The sequence below is a fragment of the Chrysochloris asiatica genome, unplaced genomic scaffold (assembly GCF_000296735.1).
Source record: "Chrysochloris asiatica unplaced genomic scaffold, ChrAsi1.0 scaffold00038, whole genome shotgun sequence".
In the NCBI taxonomy this organism is placed as follows: domain Eukaryota; kingdom Metazoa; phylum Chordata; class Mammalia; order Afrosoricida; family Chrysochloridae; genus Chrysochloris; species Chrysochloris asiatica.
Genome location: NW_006408556.1, coordinates 1,812,935 through 1,831,541, shown reverse-complemented (window position 1 = coordinate 1,831,541; position 18,607 = coordinate 1,812,935). Strand labels below are relative to the sequence as shown.

The 18,607-nt window shown below is 49.6% G+C and overlaps 2 protein-coding genes across 2 annotated transcripts in view; one reads left to right on the top strand and one right to left on the bottom strand.

Annotated features, from left to right (window-relative positions):
• Positions 1–16,234, bottom strand: part of ITPR3 (inositol 1,4,5-trisphosphate receptor, type 3) — a 91,090-nt gene extending 74,856 nt beyond the window's left edge. Inside the window, exon 1 of the mRNA XM_006860367.1 lies at positions 16,134–16,234. Within this exon, the coding sequence (XP_006860429.1) occupies positions 16,134–16,222 (89 nt within the window). The 5' untranslated portion in view covers positions 16,223–16,234. The remainder of the gene's footprint in view (positions 1–16,133) is intronic.
• Positions 16,235–16,361: 127 nt separating this feature from the next.
• LOC102826344 (putative uncharacterized protein NEXN-AS1-like) lies at positions 16,362–17,037 on the top strand. Its single transcript, XM_006860557.1, has 2 exons — positions 16,362–16,476; positions 16,571–17,037. The coding sequence occupies exons 1-2, from the start codon at positions 16,362–16,364 to the stop codon at positions 17,035–17,037; spliced, it is 582 nt and encodes a 193-aa protein (XP_006860619.1).
• Positions 17,038–18,607: the final 1,570 nt, after the last annotated feature.

Genomic DNA, 18,607 nt, shown 5'->3' with positions numbered 1-18,607 from the left:
TCCGCAAGAAGCCTATTTCACTGGGCAAGTTCTAGAACCCCTTTTAGGTATTCCAATCAGTTATAGGCTGAAGACGGGCTTACAAACTTTCTGTAATCATGTTTCCCAACATTCCTTTCTATCGCACTCAAGTGTCTATTTTACAATAGTAGGCAAGGGAAACCAATAGTCATAAGACAGTCAAGCATCTTAACATTATTTCCCGTTTTCAGACTATGCCTTGATCCCTGTATCACAGAGTCATTTTGTTCCAAGGTCAAGCATATGTCAGTCTTTACCTCTGTCCCATTTAGCCCATGCAAACCTGTCTCAGTGTTCTCCAGTCTACCTTGTTCTTCTACCCCTCCCCCTTCTTGTGTATTGCTCTCCCCAACACCCGAGATATATAAAAAAAAAAGGAGCACATCTGGCACAGCAGTAAGCAAGCACAGACAGAGGAAGACAGATGCCACATCACATAAAGATCACAAAGGTACCGAGGTACAGGAGCTAAAAAGGTACAAAGACCTTCCAATGTAGCTAACAGAGATGAGTCTTTCGTTAAAGCTGAGGCCCTGAATTCAGACTCTACACACCTACACTGTGATAAAACACACTTCTGTTCATTAAAGCCACCTACTTTTGGTGTTTCTGCTATAGCAGCACCAAGTAACTAAGACAGGCCCCAAACCCTTGGACTGACATGTGGCTCCGTTCCTCCACTCACTACTCATACCCCACATCTTGATGGGTCAGGAAATCCTGTGGAGTCTACTTCAAATAGATTCAAATCCAACCTCTGCTCATCACATGCACCAGCACCCTGGTCCAGGCCCCCAGAGCTCACCAATCTTTTCCTTGATCTCCAAGCTACACCCTCAGCCCTTGCAGCCTGTCCCCAACAACAGAGGTAAGTTAAATCTTAAAAGGTAAGTCAAGTCCTCTGCTCAGGATCGTCCAGAGGTTCCTCACTCTAAGTAAAACCAAAGAACTTCTAATGGCTTTAAGGACTCCCCATGGCCCACAGCTCCTCACCTCTCTAACCCTTGCCCACTCTGTCCCAGCCCCATAGCCTCGTCCACATTTTTTAAACCTTCCAGGCAACTTGGCCTTGGTTCTTCCCTTGGTCTGGAACATTCTGTCTCCAGACACCCTCCGTCATGGCTTCCTCCCTCACCTCCATCAAATGACCCATTTGAGGCCCTCAAATAGGGGTAATTAAGTCATTATTTTATTTTTATAACTAATTACATATAACAAATTGATTAAATTCTATATTATATTATAAACATAATAATTATATTGAAATTATTTTAATTACACGGATTATATAAATCATTATTGTTGTTGTTGTTGGTTGCTGTGGAGTTGGTTCTGACTCAGAGTGACCCTGTAGCAGAGTTAGGGAACATCCGGCCCTCTGGCTGGACAAGGTCCACAAAATCATTTGGTCTGGCCCTGCCAAAGCAACCACAGTTCCAAACATCACATTAGGGGTGAGTTAGTTAAATGTCTGACCAAATACAGCAGGCTAACTGATAACTTTGTAGGGCCCTCAAATGATGATATAAATTTTGGCAGAAAAAAGGCTCCCCAACCCTGCTGTATGGTATCCTGGTGTGGCACTGTGTGTTAATACACTGAACTGCAAAGTCGATTTGAACCTCAAGGTCGGCAGTTCAACCTCACCAGCTGCTCACTGGAAAAGAGGGTCGCTATGGGTTGGAACCGACTCGATGGCACTTAACAACAACCCTGCTATATTGGGTTTCCAAGGAGCAGCTGGTGGGTTTGAACTGCCAATCTTGTGGTTAGCAGTCCAGTGCTTATCCTAGAGCACTAATTATTTATATTTCACTACTGAAGTACTATCGTTTAAAATAGAATAGAGACCCCCCCCCCCTTCCCCATACTATTCTAAAACATAAACCAACAGCTTCATTACACTGCTTATCCTTTCTCTACTCGGGTATCACTAGTCCCCACATGCATGCTACACCCACCCCAGCCCACTGCCACTGAAACAATGCCACCCTACAGGACAGAGTCAAACTGCCCCAGGGGATTTCCAAAGCTGTAAATCTATTCAGAATCAGACTGCGGAGTCTTTCTCCCACAGAACAGCTGGTGGGGTCAATCCACAGACCTTCTTATTTGCAGCTGAGTACTTAACTACTGTTGACTATCCTCCACCCCTACCTCCTGGGATGTAAGTTCCATGAGGACAGGGATATGTCTACTCTGTTCCTTGCATTTTCTTCAGCATCTAGACTGCTGCCTGGTGCAGAGCAGGCACACCAGAAAAACACAATGAATGAATGAATGAAGGCATGTTCCTAGCTGCTGAGGGAAGGAGAAGATAAGGTCTCTGCCTCAGGGAGTTTAAAATCTCATTGAGAAGACAAGTCACATACTCAGAAGAGTTAATAACATGAGAAATATGTATTGGTGCCAACTGGTGGTACCAGATGTAGGTTTTGTCAAGAGTTCAGAGCTTGGCCAATCAAAGAAGGTGTGAAGGAGGAGGCAGGAGAGATGCAAAGCCTTGAATAATTCATAGAATTTCCTGTCAGACATTAGTGAATCAGAAGAGCTGGCTGTCTCTCAGCACAACCCTGAGGGGAGGAGATACAGGCTGAATAAATTTTGACTGAGGAGGAGAAGAAGGCATTGACAAAGACTTGACACTGCATGGGTGTTAGATATCCATTGGGCAATATAATATAAGTTGGTAGAACTGAAGAAAGGCTGGGGAAGTCCCCCAAAGAACTTCCCATCTTTGTCAACATACAAGGCATTGTGGATGGCAAGGGATAGATAAAGGCCAGTTCCCCTTCCCAGAGACCCTGAGGGAAAAAAAAAAAAAAAATTTTTTTTCAACCGCCCTACCTCCCTGGGAGGAAAAAGACACACAAAATCAGATCCCTAACATGATTTCCCTAAAAATAACCCTAGCACAAATCTGCCTGGTCATTATATGGACGTCCACTTGTCCTCGCCCACTCTCACAGCTTCTGATGTCTCCAATTCAGTCCCTCTTCACCCCCGGTGCCCAGAAGGCTGGATATCCAACAGTGCCCTCAAATATGGGCCACATGGAATAGCTGCAGAGAATCTACAAAGCAAGGCACATTTTGGGAATGCAAACTGAAGCCACCTAGAGAAGAGGGATCAGTCAAGAGGGGAATATTTCTTCGAAGAGGATTTCAAACAAGGTTGAAAGGAAAACATCTCAGGCCTGCTGCTGAGAAAGGATAGAAATGGTCTGTAAGATGGATCAGAGCAGAAAAGGAAACCAGGAAGGAGGGGGAAATAGCAGTGGGTGGAGGGCACTCCTGGCAGTTATCAGGAAAATAGGTCAGCGGTGAGGACTTCATACCCTCCAGTGGGTCCAGCAGCAGCAGCAGCCCCCAGGGAACTTGTTCAAAATCCAGAACCTCAGGCCCCACCCAGAACTGCAGAATCTACATTTTAGTAAGATTCCCAGGGGGTGATGTCTATGGAAATAAGAATCTGAGAATCTTGGGCTGCATTCTGTACCCCTTCCCAGTGAACCTCCCAGGGATGGCATCTGGTCCTCCTCATCTTTTGATACCCTACTTGGTGCTTAGTACAGCCCCTCATCTAGTATATAAGCAAAGAAGAGACCAACGACAGGATATCTGCAAGGTCCGGAAATGACTCTAAATTAGCTCTGGCAACGTTGCAGGATAAGCACTGTACGGCTGCCAAAAGGTTGGCAGTTCAAACTCACCAGTTGCTCTGGGAGAGAAAGAGGCTTGCTTTCTGCTCCCATAAAGAGTTACAGCCTCGGAAACCCTATACTGAGTAGCTATGAGTCGCAATTTGGTTTTGGTTTTATTTTTTGTAAAGTGCTTCTATAGATTCCTGGGTGGTGCAAATGCTTCACACTTGACTGGTTTGGAGCCATCCAATAAGCACTGGATTACTAACCCCAAGGTCAGCTTCAAACCCACAAGTCGCTCCTTGGAAACCCTATTCTGGATCGCTATGGGTTGGAACAGACTTCACAACTAAGATAAAGGTTGACCGTTTCAACTCACCAGCAGCACCGCAAAAGAAAGACCTGCTTCTGTAAATATTACTGCCAAGAAAACCCTTGGTAGCCATTGGTTTTGTTTTGTTTTGTTTGTTTAAGTGCCCTCTTCACCCTCCACCCTTCCATTCATTAGCACAAACTCATTAGGACTGAGATTTTCTAAAAAGGTTAGGTATCCTGGGAAAGGTGTCACCTAAAGTCATTAACAGATTAGCAAAAAAGCCCTATCAGATGGGCTGCTGGGACCTGGGGCCAGAGGGAGTTCCAAGAGAGACCCGACACAGACACCTTACCGTACAGGTAAGTTTTGATGGAGGGGAAGTCCCAGAGGGCGGTGCCCGGAGCTCTGAGAGCGTCGGTCTGGTGGCTGTCCAGCGCCCGGGCACCGCCCTCAGGACGCCCAGACGCCGCCGACCAGCAGGGCCAGTGGCGCGCTTTCCGGAAGGTGTGGCCCTGGCTCTGGCCCAGCCCCCGCCACCGAGTGAAACTCGCCGCCCCACGTGCAGCCCTCGCCTTGGCCTGCCTCCGACTGCAAGCGGCTACCGGGACCCTGGGCCTCAGCCAGGAGCGCCCCGGAGCGCTGGTGCAGCCGCAGGGTCCGTATGGGTGACTTGCCACCTGCACCCACACCTCCCTCCCCTCCCGGGCTGCCCGCGAGTGCTGCTCCAGGGACCCCTCCACACTGTGTCACACCAACATCCGAGCTGTAGGCCACCTCCAGCCTGGCCTCCCTCTGTGTTTATTAAACTAGCCCTGGCTATAGATGCCCGGCTTCAGGTGCCAGCTGGAGCGGTAACCAGAGCCAAGCACTCCAGGGGGATGTGGCCACATGGCTTCACCTCCCTCCCTCTAGCCTGGTGTCTGCCCAAGGGCCCTGAAAGGGCCCCGCCTACCTGGCACCCTCCACCCACCCACTGATCTCTTCACCGTCCCACCTCCAAGCCTCTAAGCATTTACCCATTCAAGTCCTGCCATCTTCAACGCTTAGACTGATGCAGAGTTCCTGACCTGTTCCCAACTACAGACAATGCTAAAGTCCGTGACATTCAGCCAAGATCACTTTAGTAAAAATAGTCCCTCCAATGTGCAGAACACCTTAAAATGTAGTTTATATCCAAAGTCTCATTCTCTCCTTACCTCCATACTTACTATGTGCTGGGGGTGATCTGCCCCCTCAGGGAATTCATACCCACAATGCTGAGAACCCTGAGTATAAGAACCAAGTCCTATATCCTATGCATGCTTCCCAGGGCCAGTCCAGCTGACATAGCCCTAAGGAACAGACCCTGCTCTGAGCCTTCTATCTACTATTAGGTGAAAGACTAGCTGGAGTCTGCAATGTTAGGGCATCAGCTGAGGCAGCAAGAGATAGAGGGGAGAGGAGGCTCTGGCAGGAGGTCTGTGGGCATGGCTGCCCTGGACTCTCTGGAGGAGGCGCTGATTGGCAACTCTGCTCTATTGCTGGTTAAGTGCTGTCGAGTCGGTTCCGACCCACAGCAATCCTGTATAGGGTTTCCAAGAAGCAGCTGGTGACCTTGAACCATTCATCTTGTGGCTCAGGCAGGTGTTAAAGAGAGTGCTCATAGGGTCTGCATCCTCAAAACTTTGGTCTGAGGAAGGAAGGGAAGCTGACAAGACCAGAGCCTAGGTTTTTCCCTAGAGTGGACTTTGAGATCCGGGTGGGAGCCATAGAAAAGGTAATGGGTGCGTCAGTTCTGTGTGAAAAGATTAGATAAGGAAGAGGAATAAGTGAGCTAGAAGTGGGGCAGGTAACTACTGAAGGAGCCTGCATCGAAACCAGCTTGACCACCATCATAGTAACCATGGGAGGGGGAATCACAGATGGGAAAATGCCCTAGAGACCCTGGACACCCTCTGTCCCATCTAGTCCAACTCCTTAATCTACAACAAGGAAAAGCAAACTTTGAAGAGAAAGCAATCAGCCCAAGTCACTCAACAAGTTCATGGGAGAGTCTAGACTCAAGGAAGGCCACTCCCCATGGTAAGCACTGTCAGCACATTGGGATAAGCTGGTGGTGAATGGGGGCATTGAGACTCCCTTCTCCAGATACCCAAAGTCACACAAGCTAGAAGGGGTAAGGGTAGGAATGTTGGAAGGAACTCAGATTTCCCAGCTGGTATCCTGACTCATCAGACAAAAAGAAATCCATGCCCACATCCCTAAGAACATCCATTGACTTTACCTCTTCATGTCTTTGCCAAGGATCCACCCAAGTCCACCGAGTGGACAGACGGACGGTACATGGAATTTCTAAGAGTACAGTGCATGCCTTCAGAGAGAGTAAAATCTAGAAAGGATAGTAAGCAGAGAACTCCAAGCATCTTTCTAGTGAGGAGTGGAGATAGCCAAGATGACTTAAACTTGACCCAAGAGATACATGTTGTTGTTGTTGTTGTTAAGTGCCGTCGAGTCGGTTCCAACCCATAGCACTAAGAGATACATAGGTCCTGGTTAATGTGCAGCTGACAGAGCACCTGCCCCTGCCCACAGACCCAGGATTCTAGCTCTTGAGATTGGGTTGTTGTTGTTAAGTGCCATCAAGTCGATTCCGACCCATAGCGACCCTGTATAGGGTTTCCAAGGAGCAGCTGGTGAGCTTGAACCACTGACCTTGCAATTCAAACTGACTTTTCAGTCTGACGCATTAGCCCACAGTGCCACACCAGGATTCCTCTGGCAAATTCCTAGGATTCCAACAGTGCTGCTAGGAGCATGGGAGGGTGTATCTGTTAGGTCAAGGAAGAGTCCTGGTGTGGCACTGGAGGATAAGCACTGGACTGCTAACATCAGGGTCGCTGATTCAAACCCTTGGAAATCCTATACAGTTTCGATATGGGTTGGAACTGACTTGAGGGCACTTAAAAACAACATCAGCATTACCAAGCCCATCTTGTCAGGAACACAGTATTATAGAGGGAAAGATGCGGGGGACGGAGGGGCAGGCGTGAGACACTGTTTTAGACTAAAGGTGATGTAAGAGGTCTTAAAAACCAAATGTAGTAAGTAGATCTTGATTGGATTCTGCTTTAAAGAAACCAGCTGTCAAAGGCAGACTGAGAACAAACAGGCACCTTTGACTATGGATTAGGTTTTAGACACTATTAGGAAATTATTAATCAGTATGACAACATTATTGTGATTCCATAGGAACATGCTCTTATTTCTTAGAGATGTAAGTACTGAAAAGTATTTCAAATGGAAAAGATGTAATTAATATGTTTAATTTACCATAAAATATTTCAGCAAAAAATACATATATATGTAGCAAATACGGCAAATTGTGGATAATTATTAAGTCTAGGTGGTGGGCAAGGTTCCTAGGTTCCTACTAACCTAACTGGAAATCTGCTTCAATAAAGACAGTTGTTGGTAAAGACGGTTGCTGTGTGCCGTCAAGTCAATTCTGACTCACAGAACTGCCCCATAGGGTTTCCAAGGCTGTAATCTTTACGGAAGCAAACCACCTCATCTTTCTCCTGAGGAGCGGGTAGTGGGCTCAAATCACTGACCTTTCAGTTAGCAGCCGTGCGTGCACTTAACCTCTGCACCACAAGGGTTTGCTTCTGTAAAGATTACAGCCAAGAAAACCTATGAGTCGTCATGAATTTGATGGCAACTAACAGCAACAAGTGGTTTGCATATATGAAAGGGCTTAAAAAATTTCATGGAAAAATGGAATGAAAAGATAATGGAATTTTCCCACAAACTTTTTGAAGCCCCCTTGTATGTGTTCTAAACAGTTCTATTTTTCCTGAAGCATGTTTACACTGCAGACTGATGGGGAGGGGGTCAAGGCATGAGCAGGAGCCACCCACTCTTAAAGTTCTGTGTAGTGTCTGTACATTACCATCATCCACATCTCTGAGACACATACTGTAGTCTCCCTCCTTGACCTGTATCACCCCATCACCTGTTCCTACATTCAGACCCTGGAAAGCGTGGCTGTCCTGCTGGCTGGAAGAAGGGGGTGATAGCTGGCTGAGTGATAGGGAGAGAGATTTGCTAAACAAATACGCACAGGTGTCTGTCTGTCTCCCTCAAGCACCTGCACTTGTCCTGTGCTCAGATTTGTATTGGCTGCCACTTCGGGCTCTGCCCACTTGCCAACTGAAGAAACAAAACAGAAAACCCCACATACCTTCACACACCATTGTGATCGTTTTACCTGCCCCCCTCAAGCCCCTGCAAGCATTCCCTCCTGCCTGTCTCCCCAAGTGGCTCTCAAAGTCTTCTGTAACCTGGCCTCACCTGACCCCTCTACCCAGCCCACACCCTGTGAACGCCCAGCCTCATTTCTTTCCCCAAACTTTCTGTCTGTCACACAGTCCGCTCGCTTGAGAGGACCTACTTCTCCGTGGACCCAGCCTGGGGTCCTGGGTGCACATCATCATCTGGCATAGGAAGAGGGGCTTTGGAGGTAACACAACCTCTGCTCTCCTTCCTTGCCCCCAGGTCTCCTCCTCTCCCCTCCCACAGCACCCTCTCCCAGAGAGGGAGGCCTTCAATTCCACACGGGCTGATGGCTTGACAGCAGTGTTAGAAATGGACACCCAAGGACTCCAGACATGTGTGCAGGGGTAACAGAAACCCAAAACCCTCTCCTGAAGCCCAGTTCTCTCAGTGACGGCTGACATGGCCCCACCCTAAAATCCAGCATTTCCTCCACCCCCAACCCAAGCCACTGCCCCACCCCACAACCCCACAGGGCCAGGGGGGAAGGGAGGGGGTGTCAGGAATGTAGGGCAGGGCAGAGAGTGAGCTAGTGGCTACAATAGAATTCTCTGGAGCCAAGTTAGATGCAGTCTGAGGCCGTTGGAGGCTCAAGGTGGGATCTTGGGGCAGGTTTGGTCCTCAGGCAATACCCACACAAGCCCCTCTCAGCTTCACCTCCATTCCCACCACATCCTTGCTCCCTGGGACCTCTCATGCCCAACCTCAAGGGAGAGTGAGGGTAGTCTTAGTCCTCAGACCTCCAGGTACAATACTTCCAAACAGGTGACATGAAGTAGGTCAGATCCCCTATGGCCGTGGTTCCCGCTACCTGACCCTCCCCACTCCATCCTACCCCCACCAGCAGCAGCAGCAAAACACACAGAGAGTTTAAGAAATGTGCATTCCCCTTTGATCTCAGAATTCCACTTCTGGGAGTTTATCCTGAGAGGATAACTGGACAAGTGTTTGGGCATGTATGGACAAAGATGTTGAATGCAAATTGTTTCTAGTAGAGAAAATTTAGATAAAGCCTAGATGTCGAATAAGAAAGAAGGCTGTTTCAATAAGCTAATGTACATCAGACCCTGGGATACTACGTAGGCAGAACAATGGCGTGTTGGCCTGGGGAAATCCAGTACCCAGGGTGAAAAAAGACAGGCTATGAAGCCAAATGTGCAGCTTGATATTGTTTGGTAAATATTTAGTTATGTATATAAGAGGCTAAGAGGAGGGAAAAAACAGCTAGAGGTCTTATTCAGAATGTTAATGTTGGTTGTAGTATTACAGATGATTTTTTATTTGAGTTTTTCACAATTTCTCCATGGAACATTGTAATTTTTTAACCATAAAATGAAAAACAACAATTTGACATAACAAGACTGTGGCCTAGGCTAGCAGAGGCCACAACCTGGCCTTGGGGTATAGGCAGGGTTAAGTCCAACATCTCATTCCAGTGAAATCACAGCTAAATGAAAGCTAAGGGCAGGTCTGAAACCTGCCTAGGGAATGTGGTTTAGCACAGAAGGGGCAGTCCCACCTCCTGGAATTACATGTGTTCCAGAGACTTAAGGCTCAATAGGCCCTTAGAGATCGTGTCTCCCAGGTCCCCACTGTAGAAGATGAACACAGAGGCCCAGGGAACCAAGAGCACTCAGAAACCCGGTCCCATTTCAGCTACCAGACACCACCCCAATATTCATTAATTGTCCAGCCTTCACTCGGATTCTCAGTGTTCCAAGATGCCCTCTGCCCATCATACCCATTTCCTACACCATCTCAGGGTCCAGCAGAAAAGTGAGGTTCAAGTGGAGGAGAAGAGTGGCAGAAGGAGAATAGAAGCTGAATCTCAAAATATAACTCAACAAAAGATGTTGGGAGGAGGCAAGATGGGAGCAGGAAGGGACTGGGGGCTCAAAATACGTTTCTCCCGGCCCTCAGAAAGCCAGCGATTATGAATCACATCACATGCTAGGCGACCAGGACTCCACAGGGCTCCAAAGGCAGCATCTGCGAAAAGGAAAGGCCCTATTTCTGAAAGGGGCAAAAGAATAAGGGGCCCTTTATGGTCACCCTCAAGGAGCTCTGGTAACCTAGCGGTTACAAGTCAGGCTGCTAACCTCTAGGTCAGCAGTTTGAAACTACCAGTTGTTTAACAAGAGAAAGATGAGGCTTTCTGCTCCCATAAAGATTTACAGACTCGGAAACCCTATGCAGGGTCACTATGAATCAGAACCAACTCCTCAGCACAGCACCACCATGGTTCACCCTCAATTCTATTTGTCTCCCAAACCAAGCTGTACCCTGGGGTATGGGGATCAGCTTGGTTACTGCATATCTGAGAGTATTCTGGGGCCTGGCTTACAGCATGGACTCAATAAATGCCTGAACCCTCTTGAAGCCTTGCTGAGTTCTGCACTTATGGAGACAAAGGTAGAATTCTTGCCTACCATGCAGAAGACCTGGTTCAATTCCCCACCAGTGTAGTTCATGCGCAGCTACCATCTGTCAGTGGAGGCTGGCATGTTACTAGGATGCTGAAAAGCGTTCAGCCGAGCTTCCAGACCATAACAGACTAGGAAGAAAGGCTTCTAAAAATCAGCCAATGAAAAATCTATGGACTACAATGCTCGAATCCTCAACCAATCACAGGGAAGACAAAGGACCAGACAGTATTTCATTCCCTTGTACACAAGGTCACCATAAGTCAAAGCCTGCTCTGATGATGGTTAAAAACAATAGAGCCCCCAAGGTGGGTGCTGACCACTAAGAGACAGTTCTACTCTATCCTAACGTCGGAATCGACTATCAACAATGGAGCCAATCATTAAGGGTGGGCTTTGAGTGTGACTGCTTCGTTTCTAGTTAAAATCTCATGTGACTAAATTTACCTCCACACCTAATCTACAAATTCCTTGAGAGCAGGAATGTGTCTTAGACTTTCCTGAGCCCAGGTGCCCACATTTCATTCAGGACCTGCTGACCTGTCACCCAGAGAGACCTTCCCTGACCATCCTAGCCAAAGAACCACCTCCTCGCTAGCCCCTTCCCTGCCTTACCACTCTATAAAGTATGATATCACATTAGTTCACCTCTAGCTAGTGTATGTAAGCTCTTCAAGGGCAGGAATCTGTCTTAGATACCACTGATTCTTCAGTGCCTAGAACAGTGCATGGCACATAGAGGGTACTCTATTAACACTGGTTGAATGACTTAATGGAAACTGACAAGCAATAAGAGCTGAGCTGAGAGGCAGGCAGACCATTGAGAGGCAGGCAGACCCTACAGGCAGGCTTCCCCATAGCCTGACAGCTGAGAAAGGACCTCAGATCAGGAATCTCAGCCTTGGCACACATTAACATTACACGGGGAACTTCTAAAGCATCCAACACCCAGATCCCACACCTAAATTGGTTTGGGGTAAGACTAGGGAGCTGGAATTTTTTTAAATTTCTTAAGTGCCCCAGGGGATTCTTGGGTACAGCTAGAACACCTTAGGGGACATCCAAGCTAAGAGAAGTATGGTTTGTGGGGAGGAACAAAGAGCTCCCCTTCCTGTGAGTCAAGCCCCAAGGGGCCATAGCTTACTCCACATTTACCCTCACACCTCTGAGTCCTGACCTCCATTGCTTACCCTCCTGGGTCAAGAGGGAAGGTGGACAGAGAGCTCTATAGCAGTAGTGGGGGAAGTCCTTTCTGACCCTACTCCCTTGATCACCCAGCCCTAGGCTGTGAGCTCCAAAGACCTGATGAATCCCCCTCACTCCCACCCTTTGGTGCTCAAAAGTCCATCTACCGGGTGGGCAGCACCAGTGTGACCAACAATGAGAATGCAACTTCAAGACTCAGTTCACTGACAATCAAACAATTTCCTCCCTGTGGGCCTGGGAATCACCCTTCTGGGCACTCAAGAGACACCTTTGAAGGACTGGTTATGAGATGTCGAGGGGTTCGTCCAGTTCCCCAAACCCACTCCAGCCCTAGCCTCTGCTCCTTCCCCCCTGGGTGAGGGGCAAAACAGGGGCACAGGGCACACTCTCCTACCAAGAACAGGCATAGACCTGTTTCCCCTGCTGGCTGGCGGTCTCAGCCCGCTCTGAGATCCACTCCTCAAACCCCTCCCATTTTGCCAGCCCAGAGTTAATGTACAATCTTCACCAGGAGATCTAATTATCCAGGGAGTTCTAACTGGCCTCCTCCACTCTGCTTTGTAAAGAGGCCTAATTGGCATCAAAGTCTGCCCAGCCCTCTCCCTCACCAATGCTCTCCTTCGCCCTACCCCTGCTAAGTTGGCCCCTCTGCTCACTACTGCCACCCTTGTCTTCAACATATTCATTTCATTGTTACTGAGCATATTCTGGGCGTCAGGCACCGGACTAGCCTGGAAACTCAGTCAAATCCCGGGCTCACAGGTCACCAACAGCCCCTGAGAAGCAGAAGGGACCAGACTTGGGAATGCTGTGGGTGTTGTTAGCGCCGGCAAGTTGGTTCCAACTCACAGCAACCCTGTATAAGGTTTCCAAGGAGCGGCTGGTAAGCTTGAATCACCAACCTTGCAGTTCAAACGGACCTTGCAGTCCAGCACATTAATCCACAATAATGCCACACCAGGACTCCAGAGTTGAGAATTGTTGTTGTTGTTACTAAGTGCCATCTAATCAGTTTTGACTCATAGCGACCCTGTATAGGATTTCCAAGGAGCGGCTGGTGAGTTTGAACTACCAGCCCTGCAGTTCAAACCAACTCTGAGGTCTAGTGTTTATTCTACAGCACCACATCAGGACTCCAGAGTTGAGAACAGAGGTAGAAAAATTCTAGGAAAGGATGGAGCAGAAAGGATCACTTAGAGGAATGCTTCTCACATATTACTGCACTCCAATCCCCTGGGGACCATGTTTAAAAGGTAGATTCTGATTCAATAGGACTAGGGTAGGGTAGGGCTCCTGACATGGCACTGTAGGATCAGCACTGGACTACAAAACACAAGGTCGGCAATTCAAACCCACCAGCAGTTCCTGGTGGTGATGGGAGTGTGCCGTGGAGTCGGTTCCAACTCATTGCGACCCTGTACAGGGTTTCCGAGGCTGTAAATCTTTAGAAAGCCTCATCTTTCTCTCACGGAATGGCTGGTAGTTTCGAACTGCTGACCTTGAGGTTAGCAGCCTGACTCCTAACCACTATGCTACCAGCTGCTCCTAGGAAGCCCTATACAGAGTCACTATGTCGGAATCAACTTGATAGCACTTAACAACAACAAGGTAGTACTGGCATGGAGCTGTGGGTTAATGCGCTGAGCTACAAAGTTGGTTTGAACCACAAAGTTAGCAGTTAAAGCTCACCAGGCACTCCTCAGAAACCTTATACAGGATCACTGTGGGTCAGAACCAACTCAGTGGCACTTAACAACAACAACAGGGTAGGGTTTGAGAATTTGTATTTCTAGCAAACCTCTTTGTGAAGCTGAGGTTACACTTGGAGTTGCAATAACTTACAGAACTTAAAAAAAAATCATCCGATCTTGACAAAATTCTGAACAGCAGGAAGCAGAGCTCCCTTACTTGCCCTGAATCCCCAGCACCCAGTACAATATTTGTGGAGGTGTTGAATGAATGAATGGTTCAATTAATTAGTTAATCCTGGCCAAATGCCCAGCATCAGATGGGCCTACAGAGACAGCCTACAGAGACATCTCAGCTAACTGTAAAGCAATGTTATTAGCACTGGAAAGGAGCTTACCCAAAGCAGTGGAAAAGGATAAAGGAAAAAGGGTAAATTCTGTCCTGGGGGAGATCTCCAAAAGAGTTCACATTGCACTAGGTCTCCAAGGGTGAAACGGATTTACCCAGGCAGAGAAGGCTAAAAGGGTGGGGGCAGCACAGGAGCAAAGATAGCAGATAGCACGCATGGGATGAGTTCCAGGGACCAGGAGTAGTGTGGCACACAACTGGGGCTTTGGGGTATAAAGAGGGAGGTGAGAAAAATCCAGAAAACTCCTGGAGGCTTGCAGCCTCCACCTGTGGGAAATCAGGAGATATAGGAGGTGTGTGCACAGGGAAGGGATACCTGGGATAGAAAGGCTTTCAGAGGTCACCAGGTCCTGCCCCAGGATCAAAGTGAATTAGAGGACCCAACTTCCTGGGGCAGGAAGAGCCAAGAGAGGAGGGAATTATATTAGGAGGCATTATGACGGCAGGTAAAGGGGATAAGATGTTTTCTCCAATTCCATTAAACCTGTGCTTTAAAATGTCCACTGTGCGCTCCACTCTGAGCTAGACACTAAGCAACAGAGGAGAGATGGTCTTGTCCCAAAAGCCTCCAGTGTTGCTCAGACACCATATGAGGGGGCTTCAAAAAGTTTGTGGAAAAATTCCATTATCTTTCCGTTTTTAGAAGCCCTCTCATATACATAGGGAGGGGGATTTGTTACACCACCTGCCCCCATGCTTCCCACACCCTCCCTTTGTCCCCTCAACAATATCAGAGGCGTTTGCTTTGTATCTACTATGTGCCTAACCTCAGGCAGAAGCCCTGGATGGGGGAGGCCAGCACAGAAACTGGTACTGATGGAAACTCAGGGCATGGGAGAAGTCAGATTAAGTCCTGTATGGGGGGGGGCCGTGGCCAAGGATTCCACATTTGAATGAGCAGGAGAGTGGGAGAGTGGGTGGGGATGGTGCTGAGAGTAGGAGAGCAGGGTATAGGACAATTCCAGATCTGAAGGCCCTGCTGGCAGACAGCCCTCCTACCCCCACATCAACTCCCTTTCCAGCAGGAGTAAAGCTAGACTCCCAACAACCTTGAGATAAATCAAGAGAGTCAAGCTATGACCTCCTGAATTCAGGGTGAACCTATAGGGTCCAGAACCAGTCTTGGGCTGAGGGTGCCCCAGCTGTCCTCCAGAGCCCCCAGAGATGAGACACTCCATGACCAGCTGAGATTCAGCAGAGTAGGGTCAGCAGAAGAGAGTGGGTTCACTCCCCAGAGGGCAGCTGTGCGTGGTAGAGGAGATAAAGTTTTCAGGCCCTGCCTGCCCTCTGTGGGACCTGGCTGGAGAATGGAGGAACCACTCAACCCCTCACCAACCACTCAACAGCCCCTTTGAATTTAACCTCTTCTTTCTGCCTAAGTCCTCTCATGCCCTAGCTCTCTTTCAGGCCTGTCCCTCTCTCCAGGGACATGAACTTGTTCCCTGTTTATCCAGTTCAGACCCTGTGGGGTGGCAGCCAGAATTAATTAATGTTTGTAAAGTACTTGAGAGACCCTAGGCCAGGGACTCAGGGGCGCCAGAGGAGCAGTGCAGGAAATTGAAGGAGGGAGGGGAGGCGAAGGGGACAGCCGGCTGGGACCTGGGGCGCCTGAAAGGAGAAAGTTGAGAAGGCACTCCTATTTAAGGGGAATGAGACAGAAACAGGTCTGTGGGGAAGGTACGACCCTCCTAAGGAGCCTCACGATCCGGAATGTGAATTCTGGCCTCCAGGCTGAGGCTCAGTCACTCGATACTGATCCGCCCCATCCCCAGCTCTGGGCACGTCCAGGCCCCGACGCCCTTCCCCAGCGCTGGCCCAGCCACCCACCTGCCGGCCCCCGGGACCACCTGCACAGGAAGTCTCGGGTCCTCCGCCCCTCAGAAGAAAGTAGAGGGTGGAGGCTTTGTGGAGGGAGCCTCCCTCCAGCTCAGGCAGGGCGCCTATCTTCTACCTGAGCAAACATTTCACTTCCTTTCTCCAAACGGCGAGCAATTCTCTCTGCTCTTCGAGGCCCGGAGTTTTCATCCGAGGGCGATGGCGGGACGCACGGAGCTGGCACCTCGGCCCACTGCGTCCCCTTCCTGCCCGCACCCCTCTTCGAGCTCGGCTCACTCACCCCAAAGTGCTGATGAAGCCATTCACAGAGCCCTCGGCGTACAGGGAGACGATATCTCCGATGTGGAGAAAACTGGACATCTCGCTCATGGCTGCGGCCCTCTGGGGGTCCGGAGCCAGGCTCGGTGCAGAGGACTAAGACGTCCGGGGATCCGGGAGGAGCGCGCCCCCACTTCGGAGCTGGCCGTTCGGCGCCGCAGCAGCTGGCTAGTGGCCCCGGGAGCGGGAGATGGCGAGGCCCGGGAGCCGGTGGCGGCGGCGTCCGGGAGAGAAGGTGCCCGCGTCTCGGCGCGCCGGCCTCCTGCCCGCCCGTCAGTCCGTCCCGGCCCGCGCGTACCTGCAGCGTAGAGGGAGCAGGAAGTCTGGGGCCGCCACACACACATGCAAATCCCGCCCGGGAGGCGGGTAGGCCACACCCCTGCCCCCCCCCCCCCCCAGCTGCGGCCCGCCCGCCGGCACCCATGTGCACCAGCCCGCCCCCCAGCGCCCCGCGCCTCTCGCACGTCCGCTGCCCGGTCCCCCTGGCGCAGAAAGCACTGTCTGCGCTCCCGACCCCTAAAGGCGCCCTGAGCGACTCTGGGGTGTCCCAGGACTCCAGGGAGCTCCCCGCCTGCAGGCTCCCCTGGGCGGAGTTCCAGCTCCAGCAAGTCCCCAAATGGACTCGTGGAACCGCCATCCTCCCGGCTCCTCTTCCACCGCCCACCCCTGGGAGACCCGCCGTAACGCGGGACTCTCCGCCCTCTGCGTCCTCGAACAACTACTATTCCTCAGCCCTCCGGTCGTTGAGAGCCAGTAGGGGAGCCTGCGGAAGGGGGAGTCCAGCGACCCCCGCAGGCGCTACAGCTAGCCGCGCGCAGGGGACGCTCCCGTCCGCTGGCCACCGCGCCTTCTTCGTGTCCAGCTGAAAGCTGTCTCGCGCCGAACTGCGCGCTCATTCGTTCACTGCGCAAATCAGGATTCATTTTTCTCAACGTGAAAAGCTTTTCCATTGTACAAGAGAAAGTGCTCGGGCTTGGAGGGGAAATGAAGCAATGGGGTGGTTTTTGTTTTTTTCTCTTCGCATTCCTGTGTACAAAGAGATCCAACTTCCGAATCAGTTCAACCGCTCCCTCTCCAGGAGTCGGCTCCAAAACTCTTGGCTCCTGTCTTCCCTTTGTAAAAAAAAAAAAAAAGGTGCGGTGTCACTAGTTAATAGTGCATCAGAGAGCCAACATGACAAGGCTGGTGAGGGCCCTCGGGGTGCAACCAACTGGGGCGCCGCCGCCATCTCTTGCTGATAAAATCCTTCCTTCAGAGTCAGGTCTCCAGCTTGCCTACTTTCTGTTCTGTTCCCTGGTACTTGGGTGTTCTCTAATTGTTTATTTGAACTTCTGGGATAGAGTGCCCACTGTCATCTCCATTATGACCATATTCACTCCCCTCTAAACCTCCCACCACCACCGTCCACAAACTTTCTTGGGGTACGTGTTGGGGAGGTGGGAGGGGGCTGGAGATCCCAGGGAGAAAGGGAGGAGGGGATTGGGAGGCTGAAGCAGGAAGAAAAAAGACCCGGGAAGGGTGGAGACAATTAAGAGCAAAGAAACAGATGCTGACTCAGGGGAAAGGGGCAAAGAGTCCCTGGTATGTGGCTGTTTCACAAAGACCCTCATGATGTGGGAGGGAAGAACACCTCCAGGATTCTAAGTTATGTGTGTTAGTTTTTTCACCAGGACGCACAATGGGAATATAAAATTGTACATCAGACCAGTCCACACCTTCATCTATATATAAGCAAACAATTGTTTCACAAAACAATACTTAAACTTATGACCTGTGAGGCATTCTGATATTTTTCTATTCTGTTTCAGTGTTTGTTTTTTAATGCCCTAAAAAGAAAACCAAAGCCCAGAGAAGGTGCAAAATCTCAAGTTCATACAGCAGTTCATGGCCACTAGAGCCCAAAGCCAAGCCCCAAATGCCGAACCAGTACTGTTTAGGTTATGCATCCCACACTGTATTGAGACTGCAGCTGTCCAACCCTGGAGCACACTGGGAAACCGTCAGCCCTAGGACTGCTTCATTTGCCTGTAGGAGTCAGGTATCCTCTGTCTTCCCAGATTTAAAAGAGAAGTATATGCATAAACATTTATCTCAGATCTCTTAATGTGCCAGGCTCTGACCAATTGCCTTTTCCTATTCCCCAGACAGCCAAGGATGACTAGGAAAAAGCCAGAAATATCCTTGCCAGTGATCTGACTCAGGACTTGGGTTTTCCTTGCCACAGCCACATTCAGGGGCAGTGGAAGAGGGATGTGTCAACTGTGCCTGGTAACACTGTCAGAGAGGATGACACAAAAATGGCTGTTTGTAAAAATGTGCAGTATTTCAGCAGATATTTTTTTATAAAACTGTCCCTGTAGTTAGTTATAACAACAAAAACATGTTTGCTAAGTCCAATTTACATATGTCAATATGCCTATAAGACTAAAACTTTGT